Genomic DNA, 15,959 nt, shown 5'->3' with positions numbered 1-15,959 from the left:
ACACACAGTACAGAAGCTGAAAAAGTGTCTGCATTTTTTTTTAACCCCCTCAGGTAAAATGGACGGGAGTGCGAAGTCCGAGCAGAGCCGGCTACAGACACCAGAGAGGAAGACCTCGGAGATGAAGGACAAACCGGTACGTTGTTGTTGACTCGCTCTGTAGTCACCCTGTGGGCTTAGTTGGTGCTTTATCACAATGAGAAAGGGACTTTCAATAGGCTCCATTAAAGTCTCAATTTAGCAACAATTCAAATAATACATAATTTCAAAAAAGAGTTTCTTTGCTCACACATATTTAAGTATTGATATAGAGAGGTTGGTTGTTAAGCAATAAAAACGACCTGTCTGTATACAACTATGTGGCAAAAGACTGGGTTGGCTTGATTGTTGACGACATGTAAGCTACATTTAGTCTCCAATGTGTATTGAAAACAAATACATTTGCACAATCAGCACTTGTTTTCTCTCTCTAATACATCGTTACAATTGTTGGTTAGCGAGCTAGCGAATTTTAGCCATGTTAGCCTTAACGTGACATCAGTCAAAACACAAAACAACACATGGTATCAAGAACAGGATAAAACTTGCTGAAATGAGCCACCTGCGATTCCCCACATTGCAGTTTCTAGTCATCGTTTTTATCCATCTGGCCATCCAGAATCACAACAATACACAGACTTCTGCCCGAGTGAAGCATCGTTTTCGTGACGTTGTCAGCTAACCCATTCGTAGTTAATGAACTATTTAGAATTGATACGTTTTCATTTATCCATGTATCTGAATTAAACTATATTAAACTTATTCTGTAGAATTGCTGTATGGCTAAATGAGCAATGTGATTGTAGCCCAGCTCACACTGTGTTCAACTGCTCCAGGGAGAGTGTGATCCGGGCGGTGGTCGGAGTCTGGACTCTCAGACAGACGGACTGGGCTTTCCCAATGCCATGCTCCACCGCAAGGACAACTCAAGCCAAAGACCCCTCAACTACCACCTGGCGCCCCCCAACCCGGCCTTTGCCCCCCATCCCGTGGGCCGGGCCTTCCCCCCACAGTACCCCGGTGTGTCCAGGCTCCCCTTTAGGGTGCCGTCCCAGCACCCAGGTGGGGGCCCGGCCATGGGCCAGTCTAACCAGCATCACTCGGCCCAGCTATCACCAGCCTACGACAGCGGCAGGCACAATCCCTCCTTCTTTGGTGGGGTCATGGCCTCCCACAGGGTTGTGCCAGAGACTGAAGAGGAGGGGCCGGAGGACATGGGGAATTCCATGAGGTCCCAGATGGGCCACCAAGGGGCGCACCACCCAGCCCTGTCGCAGCCCAGCCGAGTTAACAGCTTCGGGGAGGAGAACCAGGAAGGAGGCCTGGGAGATGGGATGGGTGAGTTCTACCATAGAGTTCAAATTCTACGAGTGATACTTATTTTTGTCCCCTCTAACCCGGGAGGCTTATTCAAAGCAAGGGAACAATAATAACAACAAAATAGGAAACGATCTGTAAATGTTGAAAATAAAAAGAAGCTAAAGAAAATTGTGCTTTTTCACATCTGTAAATATTGAATACTCTTGTGGTACAGGTATAAATGTTGCGTTAGTCTGGGCTGTAGTTCAGGAGGGGCCAGTTTGGTCCACAGATGGTCCCAGAAGGAAGGCTGCAGGGCCGTGTCCCGGGGCCAGTCCAGGTAGGTTCTGGTCTTGACCATTCTAGCCAGACGGTGGTGGGCAGACAGCTGCCTATGTGGGATGTTCTCCAGGAATACCAGGATGAGGAAGTCCCTGTGCTCCACCAGCAGATGGAGAGTGGCCAGTCTCAGCTCCAGCAAGCACGAGTTACTGCGCAGGAAGTGACGACTCACCCCACACAGGGTGTGGCGGCTGCCATAGAGGCTCGCTGTGATGTTGTTCACGATGTCCTTCCCTAGCTGGTAGTCCCTGCTGTGCAGACAGACGTAGGAAGGGAGGCCCCCTCTGTTCCAGGTTGGGCAGCAGCTGTTCCACCACCCAACGCTTGTCTTTTCTGCTATACGACACAAAGGCATCATAGCAGTACCTGGGGTTGGCCTTCCGCAATGCTTCCTCCAGCCAGCCTCGGGCAATGTGGAAGAGAGCCAGCTGATGGAGTATGACCACCAACATGAAGAGGAGCGGGCCCAGATAGGTGCAGAGGAACAGGAAAAATCCCAGGTCCAGTGTACAGTTGGCCTCCAAGTATCTGCCAAAGTTCTGGATACCGTTAGCATTTTTGCATGTCAGCATCGCTTCTCTGGCCTGAAACAAGATGACCTGGACTTGTTTTTGCCTCTGGGCCCAGGTGATTAGCCAAGCATTCACAGCTGTAGTACAGGTAAGGGTCTGCGAATAGCATGTACCTCAGGCTGGTCAGGGGTTCTGGGAAGCTCTCCATCACGGTGTACTCATCGATTCGCGCTGCCTGATGGAGTGCAGGTCTCCGCTCAGATACTTGTCTAGACTTGGGGTTCCACAGTCTAAGGTTCAGGCTCTCTGGCCTGGTCACCTTGTGGAACATGATGGCCAGCCCTGGTTGCAGCTAAATGTCCAGTTTTTCCAGCTTTAGATACCTCAACTGCACAATCCTGTTCATGTCAGTCATGTCCATTAACTTTGCATAACGCTTCGACTGGGAGTCAAACTCCTGCAGGGAGGGAAAGTACTTTGCTGCGAAGTGAGACCCACACAGGAGGCACTCTGTCTTGCCCATGAGGCTGACAGCCGTCTTGGAAGTACACAGTTGGGGCACGGAGTTGAAGGGACAAGCCTGGTTTTGGGGTGCTGTCGCTGCCAATGATAATGGTCAGGTTGTACCCCACTGAGAATATTGTCATGTACTTCAAATCCTGAGGGAAGATTCCAAAAATGTAAGTCAGATTTACACTGCTCTGGCTCACTGGAGAAAGTTTCCTGAATCTATACTCTTTTTAGGGAAGTAAGGTGGATTAAAGCATGAGCTTTGACGTGTACGACTGGGTTATCTTCCAGTGTTAGGGTCTCCAAGCTTCGCAGGCCATTTGAAAATGTGCTTGGTAATCTGTGAGATCTTGTTACCACTAGGAACCTCAATTGACCACGTCCATTAAATGTAAAGTCGACAATAGTGGTGATTTGATTGATTGCTAAATCCAGCCTCTCCAAATGTGTGAAACAGAACTGCTGAGATGTTCAGCTCAATGATGGGTGTCTTTTTGAGTGTCACAAAGAATACCCAAGCTCAGCTTTGTCAGAAAGGGAAACTCATCTTGGTGACATTTTTCAAATAATGTATCAAGCTCAAGTTTATGCTGGCATGAAATCCAATATGCTGGCATGAAATCCAACAAGAATTATCGTCTTTATACCCAAGCAGTTTCTGACTGCAAATGTGGTGTAGTTCCTGAATTTACAGTGATCAAATTCAAGTTGTGTGATTTGTGAGTTTGAAAACCGTCTCACAAACTGACTCGAAGGAAATGCTTTTCTCGCCAAAGGGAAAATAACCTAATCTGTTAATACCAGGCTGCAGAAGCTGTTTCTGTGCCTCATCAATAGCGGATAAACACAGAGATGAGATGTTTTCAAAGCATTTGAATGCTCCTTCTTCTAAATGACGTGCATTAGGGAATGTTTAAAAAAAAAAACGCCTCTTGAAGACGATAGAAATAAGGAAGCTCAAGAACAGCTCCTTTTTGTTTCAAAGCAGTTCTGGCGTCTCAAAGTTACTATCCCGTCTGTCAAGTTCAGGCTCGTCAATGCCTGTGACGTATTGACAATCCTACAAAACAAATCGGAGAGCTCCTGTGTACAGGTGTTGACTTTGAGTTTCTTCAGACCCAGATTAATAGACAGTTCCTCCAGGTTCGTCAAGGTGTTGGATAGAAGTCATGAATTGTAACACTTACCGCAGTACATAGTTTCTTCACCCTGGACACCCTTGGAAGGTCTCAGGAAGAATCGTGGGCAGACAGCCCTGTTTGTAAAGGCTCTTGAGGTTATCGAGGCAGAGCGCCAGACTGCAGGACAGAACCTTCTCTTATCTCAAGACAGAGGGCATGGTAGTTTGACGGAATGATGGAGAGGTTGAGGTCGCATACATCCCAGCACTTGGCACTGAGGTTGCCGTATGTGCAGTTAGGGTCAATGAACTCCCAATACTCTTCTCATAGAAGATGCAGTTGTTACTCAACCAATTCCAGCAACCAACCATCCAAGCTGCAAATAGTCCAAACTGAACACCGAGCAGGCTCATCTTTATTGTATAGTAGACACTGGTTCAATAGAAAGAGGTGATGGCCACTTTGTAGTTTAAGGAAATAAATGTCTTGTCCAGAACATTTCTTGTCGTTCAGTGACAAATAAAGGCCTGCGTGCAAAGAAGGAAGCTCCCTTTTCCAATGGGACGAGACGTTGGTGAGATGACTTGTCCAGTGGAATGGCCTGGAGTTATTTCACTGCTGTGTTGTAGCTGTGTGCATCTCCTCTTGATCTATTCACTGTATACATGTATAGCTTTTGCTGCATCTCTGCAATCTCTTCCTAGTCTGTTTTTTGAATTGTTTTGCCCGAGAGGCTCTGGGGCACAGATAAGGTCACCTCGTTTTAACTTCCTTTTCTTCAGAATCTCTGAGGTGGTGGTGGTGGTAGTAGTAGTAGTAGTAGTAGTAGTAGTAGTAGTAGTAGTAGTAGTGGGTGTGTGGTCTATCTTTGTTATGCAACAGTCTGAGGTCACATTTGCATAACTGATGGTTCTGGACACTTCAGTGAGTTCCTCCTGTTGTTGTGGGAGATCCAGTCATCAGTGTTGGCCCTCACTTTTGGTTTAAAGTTGAGGCTGGTATCAATTTCACACAGTTGTGCAAAGGTCACGTAATTCGCTATAGGGAAACAACGTTTTTGGACTTTGAAGGGTTCAACTCACGGTTAATCCAGAGAAAATGGTGTTTGACAAATTCTTTATTTGAAATGGCTTTCTGAAAACAACTTACAAATGATCCACTAATTGAGGCCTCCCGAGTGGTGCAGTGGTCTAAGGCACTGAATCGCAATGCTAGCTGTGCCAATAGAGATCCTGGTTAGGGAGGGTTTGGCTGGCTGGGATGTCCTTGTCCCTGTCGGGCTCTAGAGAGTCCTGTTGCGGACCGGGCGCGCGGTGTTTCCTCTGACACGTTGGTGTGGCTGACTTCCGGCTTAAGCAGTGTGTCAAGAAGCAGTGCGGCTTGGCTGGGTCGTGCTTCCCGTAAGACTGTACTGTAACTACCAATTTGGATACCACAATTATTAAAAAATGAAAAATGTATTTTTTTAAATGTTTAAATAAAATAAAAACTATTTATCCACTAATTAAACACAACAATAAACGTATTGAAATAATGCTACACTGTCGACCTGAGACTTTAAAAAATATGTATTCAACCATTCTCTGAAAGGAGAAGTTCAGTAAAGGGTGTTCCCGTTGAAAAAGGGTGTTCCTGTTTGTTTTGTTAATAAAACCCAACACATCGTGACACTACAGCATTCATCTGGGTTTAACTGCGTAGACATGTATTGAAATTATTCTCAGTCTGAACATATTTTGTAGTTCCTGTTTTTTCTTTGTTTTCACACACCTTGGTTGGGTTGTGAGGTAGCGACCGTAGACTATGCCTTATTTTTAATCTGAGACTTTGACCGTGTCCAGAAACAACCCCGTGTCACCACAACTTTGTTTTCATATCTAAAGACACTCAGACAGGCCTAGCTTTTAGCAATCTGGTGATCACTCCAAGTCTTCCAATGCTTCTACTACCTAGGCAAATGGCACTCAAACTATCTTTTGGGATTTGTTTCATTAGTCCACTGTTGATAGTCTCAAAATATTTTGCATGTCAGCAATTACTCTTTCAAAATATAGAACTTTCAAAATACAGCAAGTGTCACAGTATGATGCTTTTTGCAACAACCCATTATAATCTAACAATCTTGCTCTCTTCTCCCTCTTTCCCTACAACAGACCCCCTAGCTCTGGAGGCCCTGAGCCAGCAGGCGCGGCTGGGCCAGTGGGGTGAGCCCGGGCCCTTCCTCCAGGGCGGTGTGGCCTTCCCTCTGCCCCAGCAGCTGGCCCATCTGGCCCAGCCCGGCCTAGCCCGCTTCCCCCCTCAGCTGCTGGCACGGGCCAACTGGAGGATGAGCGCCGGTATGGAGGACGAGGCTGGCGGACCGCCTTTCACCAGGTAACCTTTGTCCTCTTTCCCTCTCCATTTCGCTCTCTTTCGCACTATCTCTGGCGGTTTCTCCTCTCTCTCGACCTCTTACACCCTCTCTTTCTACTGAGTTGACTCCCTTGGGATATTAAGGGTATGTATTGGCCTTCTCTTCTCTGTAGGTTCCCAGGCCTCCTGCGAGAGATGCCCCCCCAGGATCAGCCCGATCCCAGGGACCTGGCAGAGATGCAGCCCCCTCCCCAGTCCCGCCTGCTCCAATACCGCCAGGTCCAGTCCCGCTCCCCAGGAGACCCCTCCTCCCCCTCGTCTGCAACCTCCAACCACACCGGCCCCTTCCCCCCTGGCCCCTATCCTGGCCGAGACCCCACCAGCCACGAGCTGGACCTCCTCAATAACCCGGGTCTCCAGCAGCACCCGGGGAACCAGCTCTACAACCCCAACGCCTACCCCCACCAGCTGGGCCACTCTACTTCCCCGCCCCCGCAGGTCAAGTACCTCCTCCAGGAGGCCCAGTGGCCTCACGGCGGAGCTGGCGTTGCTCAGAACCACATGCTGTCCCAGGGTCAGGGCTTCCCCTACGGGCTGCCAGTCATGGCCCACCCCAGTAGACAGGAGCAGGTCCACCTCATGCAGCTCCACCACCAGCACCACCAGCAGCAGCAGCACCAACAGCAGCAGCAGCAGCAAGGCCCAGGCCAGGAACCCTACCACCCCCTCTCCCCCAGAACAACAGGTGCCACCGCCCTTCACAATGTAGAAGAGGTAAGGACTATGCTCCATCCGTGTGTGTGTGTGAAGAATAGAGTTGCTGTGACTTATACTAGTATGCCCTGTCTGTCACCATTACTAGTATGCCCTGTCTGTCACAGTTTTGTGCTACAGTATATACTGTCTTTTCACCTAATTTCCAATGCTATGTTTTAACACGGGCGGGTACATGCAAATGTATTTCAAGATTTTAATACAGAAATGTTTGAGAAAAAAAAAAAACATTTTTCTCACCATGACAACATCACAGGAAATGGAAGCTATGCCTTTCTCACTTTCTGTAATTGTCTGTTTGACCTAAAAATGACTGAGAGAAATGTATCAGCTAAAGTGCTCCATATTGCTCAGAAGCTCTCCGTGGGGCCCTAACGCTGGAAAAATAATTTCCCTACCGTTCCCTCGACGTTGCTAACTGTGTCGGAGTAGAAAGTTAATGCCAGGTGACTGAGGACAGGAGATGATAGGGCATAACATAAAGGATTCCTGTGGGTGAAAGTGTGGTCCAGGGTTTGGGCGACCTTGGTCCTGGAGAGCTCCAGTGTGTGTGCAGGGTTGTTTATCAGGCACCAAACGGAAGAAAATGGACAGGGGCTACATGGGCTTGTCCAAAACCCAGCTTCGTTTCCCAGTGCATAATGTTTTAAAACGTTTTCCGTTGCATGCCCTAATGAACACGACCCAGACCTTTGGTCCTACCCGGCTGGGTCAGGCCACAGAGTGAATAAGCAGCCCTCTCCATCTTACTTTTGTGTTATTGCCTAGCCTGTTCGATAACATGGCAGCCCAGTCAACCTCGTGGCATTTTCCTTTATTAGATTTTAACAGGAAATTAACGTTATTGGAAGACTTTGCTATTTTTGGATGCCAGTATTCGGGCTGAAAGGGATATTCGCCCTGTGTATTCAGGTGAAGTGTTAGGACTTTCCAGTGTTTGCAACTCCCGTACAGACTCGGGAGCCGTGCGTCCTCCAAAACACAACCCGACCAAGCCGCACTGCTTTTTGACACATTGCCCACTTATCCCGGAAGCCAGCCGCACCAATGTGTCAGAGGAAACACCGTACACCGTGTCAGTGTGCATGCGCCCGGCCCGCCACAGAAGTCACAAGAGAGCGACGGGACAAGGACATCCTTGCCGGCCAAACCCTCCCCTACTTTTGATAATTTGTCCAGGTGCTACAACGTTCTTAAGGGTTTTTTTTAAGGTATTTTGTGCCGCTGTGGCAGTCAAACCTGCCTGATCACGAGAAACGGCGCGCTGTCAAGACGGTGGCTAGTCAGACCTGGAGAGATGGCACACCACCTCACCTAGTCAAGTCTCAACACTGCACTAGTCAAGTCTCACCCTTCCTCCTAAAAAAAAACATGTTTTAGGGGGATAACGGCAACTTCTAGCAATTTCTCCCCAATTTCGTGATATTACAATATTGTCTCATCGCTGCAACTCCCCAACAGGTTCGGGAGAGGTGAAGATCGAGTCATGAGTCCTCCGAAACATGACCCGCCAAGCCGCATATCACCCACACGCTTAACCCGGAAGCCAGCCGCACCAATGTGTCGGAGGAATCACCGTTCAACTGGCCCGCCACAAGGAGTCACTAGAGCGAGATGAGCCAAGTAAAGCCCCATCGGCAAAACCCTTCCCTAACCTGGACGACGCTGGGCCAATTGTGTGCTGCCCTATGGGACTCCCGGTCACGGCCCGAACCCCAGGCTGTATTGACGCCGCAACACTGAGATGCAGTGCCTTAGACCGCTGCACCACTTGGGAAGCCCAATTTTACTGTCATTCTAAACATTCTAAACCCCCCCCATGCAACTAAAATTTCTGGAGAAAAAAGGGTCTCTCACAAGGTGTTGGATCTAACACTGTCACTCCCCAAAGGCTCATCTCACCACAGTCATCAACACCCCTGGATGGTGTTCTGGTCTGAGGGCTGTTCTGTTTTCATACCACTGTCCAATTTTGGAAACGGGTGTTTTCTCGACTGCTCTTCGGAAGGCTCAGCCTGTCCCCTCACGTGGCTCTCATCCCGTCTTATTGGTATTCCCATGAGTTTTCCAGGATTTTTATCATGATTCCCTGCATGTTCCCAGCTTACTGTAATGGTTACTCTGGCTGAAGAGTGAATGTGTTGTGTAAGTGAAATGAGGACGTTGTGGAATGGATTCACTCCTGCTGTTACTAGTTGACAAATAAGAGGAGCGCCGAGGAGGGTGGTGTGATTCCTACAGCAATGACCTGGCACTGTGAGGAAAGGAATAGGGATGATGTCTCAATGTACCATGGGCCATTTTGATTGACCTATATCGTTTTCGTTTTTTTTTTCTTCTCTATCCCACCTTGCCTCCTTTCTGTATCACACCTGTCTGTTATTTTCTCTCTCCCTCTTTCAGTATGAACCCAGGGGTCCCGGGCGGCCCCTCTACCAGCGGCGGATCTCCTCCAGCTACCCAGACGAGGGATCCCCCGCCAACGCCGCCGTCATGGCCCAGCAGCAGCCACAGCCCTGCCCGGCAGACCCCCAGGAGCACCAACACCCTCACCCCCACCAACACACTCACCAACACCCCCACGCCCCCTACGGTTACCCCCCGCCCGAGCTGTGGCCCGGCAACGGGGGTGGCCCCGGCCCGTTCCAGAACATTCCATGCAACGGAGCCAGCACACTCGTTCAACACCAACACCGGGATCTCCTAGGTACGCATGGGAAGCACCACAAATGACTTTTTGAAACCGTTATCAAAGTGTTGTGCTAATTATTCAGCATTCTATTGACTGTACCTGAGCGAGGTACAGTGCAGATCACTACATTTTTAAAATACAAATATATAATGGTTTAAGTGTAGCCTACTCATTGTACTTGGCAGTGCCTTTGTTAACGCTCTAGCAGTGGCAGAACAGTGACAGCGGACACCATGGCCAAACCGGACGCTCAAATCGAATTTGTCTCCTCCACACCAAACGCGATCACGAGACGCAGGTTGAAATATCAAAACAAACTCTGAACAAATGGTTCAAATTAGGGGACAGGTAGAAACATATAAAGTATTTATGACAAATTAGGTCACAAATGGAAGCAACTTCTCTTTTAACGCCTGGCCAGGCATACGCTCGTTGGCGCGCGCGAGCAGTGTGGGTGCAATGATTGAATAACATGAAGGTTGATTTTGCAACGCACGCGTCCGGTTTGGTCAGTGTCTGACACTCAGGTGAGAGCCAGTCGGGTGTTCAATTTCTGACGGTTGTCGTCAGGGTTGGACCTGGTGAATACAATTTGAAGGCTGCTGGCCATTTGTACGGTTGACGAATCCGCATGCTGAAGCGGCTGTCATTGTCAATGATTCCAACAATGCAAGCGTGACAAAAACAAAAGTGTCAGTTTCCTTTCTAAGTGCCCATTTGTTCTCCTGACATTGACAAGCAACCCCCAATGTGTTGTATATTTTGGAAGTTGAAACTAATCTCTCCAATTTTTCCTCTTTCCCTTTCATCCTCCTTCCTACTCTTCCCTCATCCTTCTTCCTCACTCTCCCTTCCTCCTCCTCCCTCTCTCCAGTAGCTTCCAAGGCCCTGCGGCAGGCAGCAGAGGAGCAGATGAAGGCTGAAGCGGCAGCAGCAGTAGCTGCGGCCCAGCCTCCCGCCCACTCCCTCCAGCACCTCGGACAGTTCCCCCCTCTTATGCCCAACAGCAAGCAGCAGCCGCAGCAGCAGCAGCAGCAAGCCCCCCCAGAGCCCGGCCAGGGCCCTGGGGGCCCCCAAAACCCTGGAAAACCCCCCACCATGTCCTACGCCAGTGCCCTCCGCGCCCCACCCAAACCCAGAGCTCGCCCCGAACAGGTCAAAAAGCACAGCGACCCACTTTCCCTACTCCAAGAGCTCAGCATAGGAAGTTCAAATGGTAGCAACGGATACTATTCCTATTTTAAATGAGTTTCACCCTTGAGAAATAACCCCTAGAAAAATATGAAATAAAAAAAAACGTAAAATATATAAAAAATTGGAAAAAAAGCTAATAATGGCAATACTTTTGTGAAAAAGACAAAAAAAATCAGCTTTTACAAATTGTTTCTATTTGTTTTTGTTTCCCGCTTTTTGTTTTAAACTTTTATTTGTAAAAGTCAAATCTTCTGTTTCACATATCTGACATAAACATTTTTTTTTTTTAAATATGTAAAACTTAAGTATATATAATGGATGCATTACTGGTATATACATACACATGATGTATATATGAATATATACTTATATTATGTACACTTATATATGTATGTAATGCAAAAAAAAGTTTTAAAAAATGAACTAAAATGATTTTAAAAACAGCATTTGGTTGACCACTTGGCTGCCTGTCTGTTTTCCCTTATTGAAGGTTTTTATGTTGAAGGGGGGGGGGGGGGGTTTTCGTTATTTTTTTTTTCCGTTTTTAAATTGTGTTTGGACTTTCTGTCTTGATTTTCATCATAGTTGTGTTAACAGGGAAAAAGCTAAGTGGTCAACTAATTTCATATAAAGTATATGGAGCATTGTATAGAAGTAGATACATTTTCCTCTAATCTGTACATATAGAGAAAATAAATGACTGAGTTGTATGCAACAGACATGTACCTAAATTCCTGTATCATGTTAGCATTTACATTAGACTTCATTTGGTTTGCTTTTCATCCTCAACCTTAGACATTCTCACCTGAAAATCATCTTCAGTGACAGATTAGTGCAGTAAATGGGATTCTTACATCCATACAAACATGCACATGCAAACACACACCATTCAGAGAAACGATTACTTTATTATACATTTATACAAATGTGTTAGTTGTACGTAAATTCCTTTTTTCACTGGCCCTCTCCTCTTTTTTTTTTTAAAAGAGAAAAATATAGGATAGATAATGATATGCATGCAAAGCCACATCAAAGGGAGGTCTACTCTTGTCTGATTCCAACTTGGACAAACTAGTTTCAGAAAGAACCACGGTATGCTTCCTCTGCCGTTTTTCACCTGAGGCCCAAACAGGGTTGTTCTCCTGTTGGGCGACTGGCTTTCCCTTTAGTCTAGTCGGGTTAACCACGGTCTTCGATGTAGGCGTATTGCGTGATAAAAACGGTATGGAGAAACTTGAGGCCAACTGCATATATTGGTGGATGGGTAACGTGAGTCATAACTAAGGCACGGCTGATGAGGGAGTCTGAAGGTATAGAGAGGCATCACGGCCAAGTTGGAAGTATTTGTTTCATGTTGAGTGAGATGATGGGTCTACGTCAATGGTCTCCTTGTTTTTCTTTGACCCACTTCAGAGCTTTAAAGGTCATTTTTTAGAAAGTCTTGAGAAAGATCTTGTCATACAATTTCCCAACATTCCCTGGTAATTTCTGAAATCCCGTTTGGAGATTTTCTGGAATCAGCGAGGGGAGTAAGCAACTAGGGAATCGTCCCGACTTGGAATTCTTCAACCGGGATTTCTGAAAAACCTGGGAATTTTGGGAACTTTGCAACCGTAGACTATTTTTGTGCTTTTATGTAGGACTTCGGCCCGAAATAAAACCGTCTGGTTTAGACCCGCGCCATCAGTTACTTTTTGGTTCTGTCTTATCTGATTTGTACTGCAATACCACAGTCTTTTTCACCGATATTCCATGTACTCTGTGTCATCAGTGGACATCACTTTTAGCTACCAGCCTCTTGCTCTGATTAGATCGTTGCTTAGATGACTGTTTGCCCTGGAAATTTAGACAGGAAAAAATATTCCGTTTTTTTTTATTTTGACGACTCAAAATGTTTCAATTTTTAACAAATAAATGCAATCGGTGTGGGTTATTTTAACCACAAAAGAGAGATTGTTCACTGTTTTGTAGGTCTTTTCTGACATGCATTCCAATCAGTGAGGTATTTTGTTTTCAGGGTGACGCGTGTCTCTTGGGAGTGAAATCTATTTGCAATTTTTGTCAAATAATTTGCAAACAACCATCAAGCTGTCCAATCTTTATACATTTGTATTGGTGTGCACGCTCAAAAAAGAAATTGCCAGTCGACAATTATTGACGATTGTTATCAAATGCAAATTTGTGACTGATTTTTATTCCTTTTGTGTAATAGCCATATTTGTCACATTTACTGGAAACAGTTTTCTCTCTTCATGATTCATTTGTGTTGCAGCCTTTTTCTCCCCCATCAAATATATATTTTTAATTGGTTAATGGTTTGTTTCAGTATATTGTAATAAAAGACCCTTGGATTCTAACTGGTACATTTATGTAACTATTTTGTCATTCTTTTTAATGTATGAGCCCGTCAATCAGAAGTATCAGGAAGCAAATCTAGTCGGAATTAAAAACATCTCTTAAACAGTTGAAATGATCATTCAAAACATTTACGGGGACTTAAGTTTATTTCAATATTTGGTCATTAGCTTTCCAAGGTCCAGATTCAAGAGGTTGTGAATTTTAGGTTCATCACTACAAAAAACATACTTGTAAATATGCGTTTTCTAGGTATTTACAAACGAGGTTTAGGGAGCGCCTCAATTTTGTAGAAGCTGTTTAAAAGAGGAGGTATGCCCTTTTTAATTATGCAAATTCAAAGACATGGACCGTGTTGGCAGTCACAGCATCTTATAGTAATAACTTTTTAAATTCATTTTTATAAGATGGTGTCTGGCTGCTTTTACAAAGTTTTTCTGTTGCAGGCATATACAACATGTTATTGTAGAATACTTCATTTTAAAATCATTGTTGCAGGAATTATTTGTCCTTGTTTCAGTTTCTTTGCTAAATCCATTTAAAAAAAAAAAAAATCGATTTTAATTTCAGCGGTGCTTTGTGGTTCAACAATGATTTTTCACGTAAGACTTCATTCATTCTGTGCATGCCAAGATGACATGGCTTGTTTATATCCCCGGTTTTATCAAATAGTTTGATTTGTGCAACAACAATTACAATGTGTTTGTTCTCTCCCTACACAGTAACATTTTGGTATATTGTTTGATGTGTACAATGACTTGTGACATACAAAAAAAAAGTATGATATTTTACTAACGTCAATGAATTATGTAATGCTCATGTAAGAGTTGTTTTCTCTCAATTATTTTGCTGGGCGAAAGTTGCTCCCAGACATACGGGAGAGGGGGGGGGCACATATTATGAGCTTTGAAAATCTTTGCAAAGAAGTGGATATTACATTTGAATTAGTTCTCCACAAATTAGTTGTTGGTTAACCTCTAAATTGTGCAATATTTATTCTTCTCAATTTATGCAGTGTCTGATCTGGATTTGTGTGAAATCCAAACCATAAGAGATTGAGCCATTCTGTGTTTGTTCTTAGTAATCTTGTCCAAGAGTAAGTAATAGATCTGTGCTTGTTTCCATACCGTGCCTTTTCAGGCCTTCATTTATTGCTCAAACTCAAAATCTAAATTTTGTGCCGTTGTCATGACTCGTGACCTGACTGACTTTGCATCGAGACAGAAGCTTTTAATGTGTTTGTCGTCAACAGAGTTTGAATGTCAGTTAGCCTCCACCCAGTCACACATCATCGTGTGTAAGTGGCTTCCGAAAGCCTTCATAAAACACCTAAAACAACCCTAACTTGAACAGACGGTTTTGTCTTGGGAGCAGCCTTTAGCCCAGCCAGTAGAGAGCACTGTGTTTCAGCCTTTGTAAAACCACATCTCCTGTTGTCATCCATTTTGTCTCCTCTGTTTCTTCCCCTCCCACAGTAAATCAATGGCACACCTGTTAACTGTAACCCCCCCACTTGACCCACAGGAGTGGGCTACATAATGATGAATATTTCCCTTTCACTCGTTTCAATTCAATTGGTGGTGGTCGTGATAAAGGATTTAGACTTTGTTTCAAAGGTTTTATTTTGTTTTTTGTTTTTCAAAATTTGTTTCTCTATTAAAGTGTTTTTATTGACTCAGTTACTCCTTGTTTTTATTGCAGAGACGTACTTCAATTGTTGGATTGGATGAGGTAGAGTTTTATTGCTCTGAGTGATTTCCCTGTGTGGAAAGGAAGTGCACACCATGTGTCTCAATGTCCCAAAGGGGACCGAAGGGTTACGCAATTGACTTTACTCTCATTAAATCGCTGGGTGTCTTGTTTGCCATTGAAGTTGTGACTTGTCATTATCTCACTCAGAAGTAATGTGGCCCCTGAGGAACCCTTAACCCCAACACACTGTATCCGTCTTGGGATCGGTTTATCCTTAGCCGTCTCAACCGTTCTCTCCACAGGTGCATAGGCCCCCGACCCAGAACTGCTGCTAGTGGTGTACAGTACCCCAACAGTTTGCACTCAAGGCCAATAGACTTGCATCTTTAACATTTGTCACCTTTGTTTACAATCAACCAAGGCAGCTCTGAAGTCATTTTCTCTCTCTGTTTTTGATCCATTCTCCATGTGGTTACTTCCTCTCGTCCCTCTTCTCTGCCACCAGACTAACTCTGGCTGTGAGTTTGGAATCTAAATGAACCCATCAAGGGAGTGGAGACTGAAAAGATCCGGATCAAAAGCCTCGACTCTTTCTGATGTGGCGAAGGACAGGGAGGGTGCTCTTGCTCCTCTTTCATCACCCCCTACACACAGTGAGGATACGCTTCCAAAGATTCCTCCTTCCTTTCATCACCCCCTACACACAGTGAGGATACGCTTCTAAAGATTCCTCCTTTCATCACCCCCTACACACAGTGAGGATACGCTTCTAAAGATTCCTCCTTCCTTTCATCACCCCCTACACACAGTGAGGAAACGCTTCTAAAGATTCCTCCTTTCATCACCCCCCTACACACAGTGAGGATACGCTTTTAAAGATTCCTCATTTCATCACCCCCCTACACACAGTGAGGATACGCTTCCAAAGACTCCTCCTTCCCTTCATCACCCCCCCCCCCAAGAACATGGCCTCGCTCTACCGCCACTCACTGTCCGAGCCCTGAGTTTTCTGGATATTCCCCTCTATTGGCCATAATTCAAGGCTTTATTCTCAAAACAGGTTTGTGTTCATTGGGC

The 15,959-nt window shown here is 45.6% G+C and overlaps 1 protein-coding gene across 4 annotated transcripts in view; it reads left to right on the top strand.

The window, feature by feature from the left end:
• Window positions 1-14,868, top strand: part of LOC110485986 (probable helicase with zinc finger domain) — a 56,839-nt gene extending 41,971 nt beyond the window's left edge. For 3 of the 4 annotated variants that reach the window (XM_021557259.2, XM_021557256.2, XM_021557257.2), the window contains exons 26-31: window positions 54-136; window positions 876-1,377; window positions 5,977-6,196; window positions 6,349-6,949; window positions 9,353-9,656; window positions 10,516-14,868. In XM_021557259.2, the coding sequence (XP_021412934.2) occupies window positions 54-136; window positions 876-1,377; window positions 5,977-6,196; window positions 6,349-6,949; window positions 9,353-9,656; window positions 10,516-10,889 (2,084 nt within the window). In that variant the 3' untranslated portion in view covers window positions 10,890-14,868. The remainder of the gene's footprint in view (window positions 1-53; window positions 137-875; window positions 1,378-5,976; window positions 6,197-6,348; window positions 6,950-9,352; window positions 9,657-10,515) is intronic. The other variant, XM_021557258.2, reaches the window with a different exon arrangement.
• Window positions 14,869-15,959: the final 1,091 nt, after the last annotated feature.

The sequence above is a fragment of the Oncorhynchus mykiss genome, chromosome 13 (assembly GCF_013265735.2).
Source record: "Oncorhynchus mykiss isolate Arlee chromosome 13, USDA_OmykA_1.1, whole genome shotgun sequence".
Lineage (NCBI taxonomy): Eukaryota > Metazoa > Chordata > Actinopteri > Salmoniformes > Salmonidae > Oncorhynchus > Oncorhynchus mykiss.
This window is presented reverse-complemented; position numbering and strand designations above follow the sequence as displayed.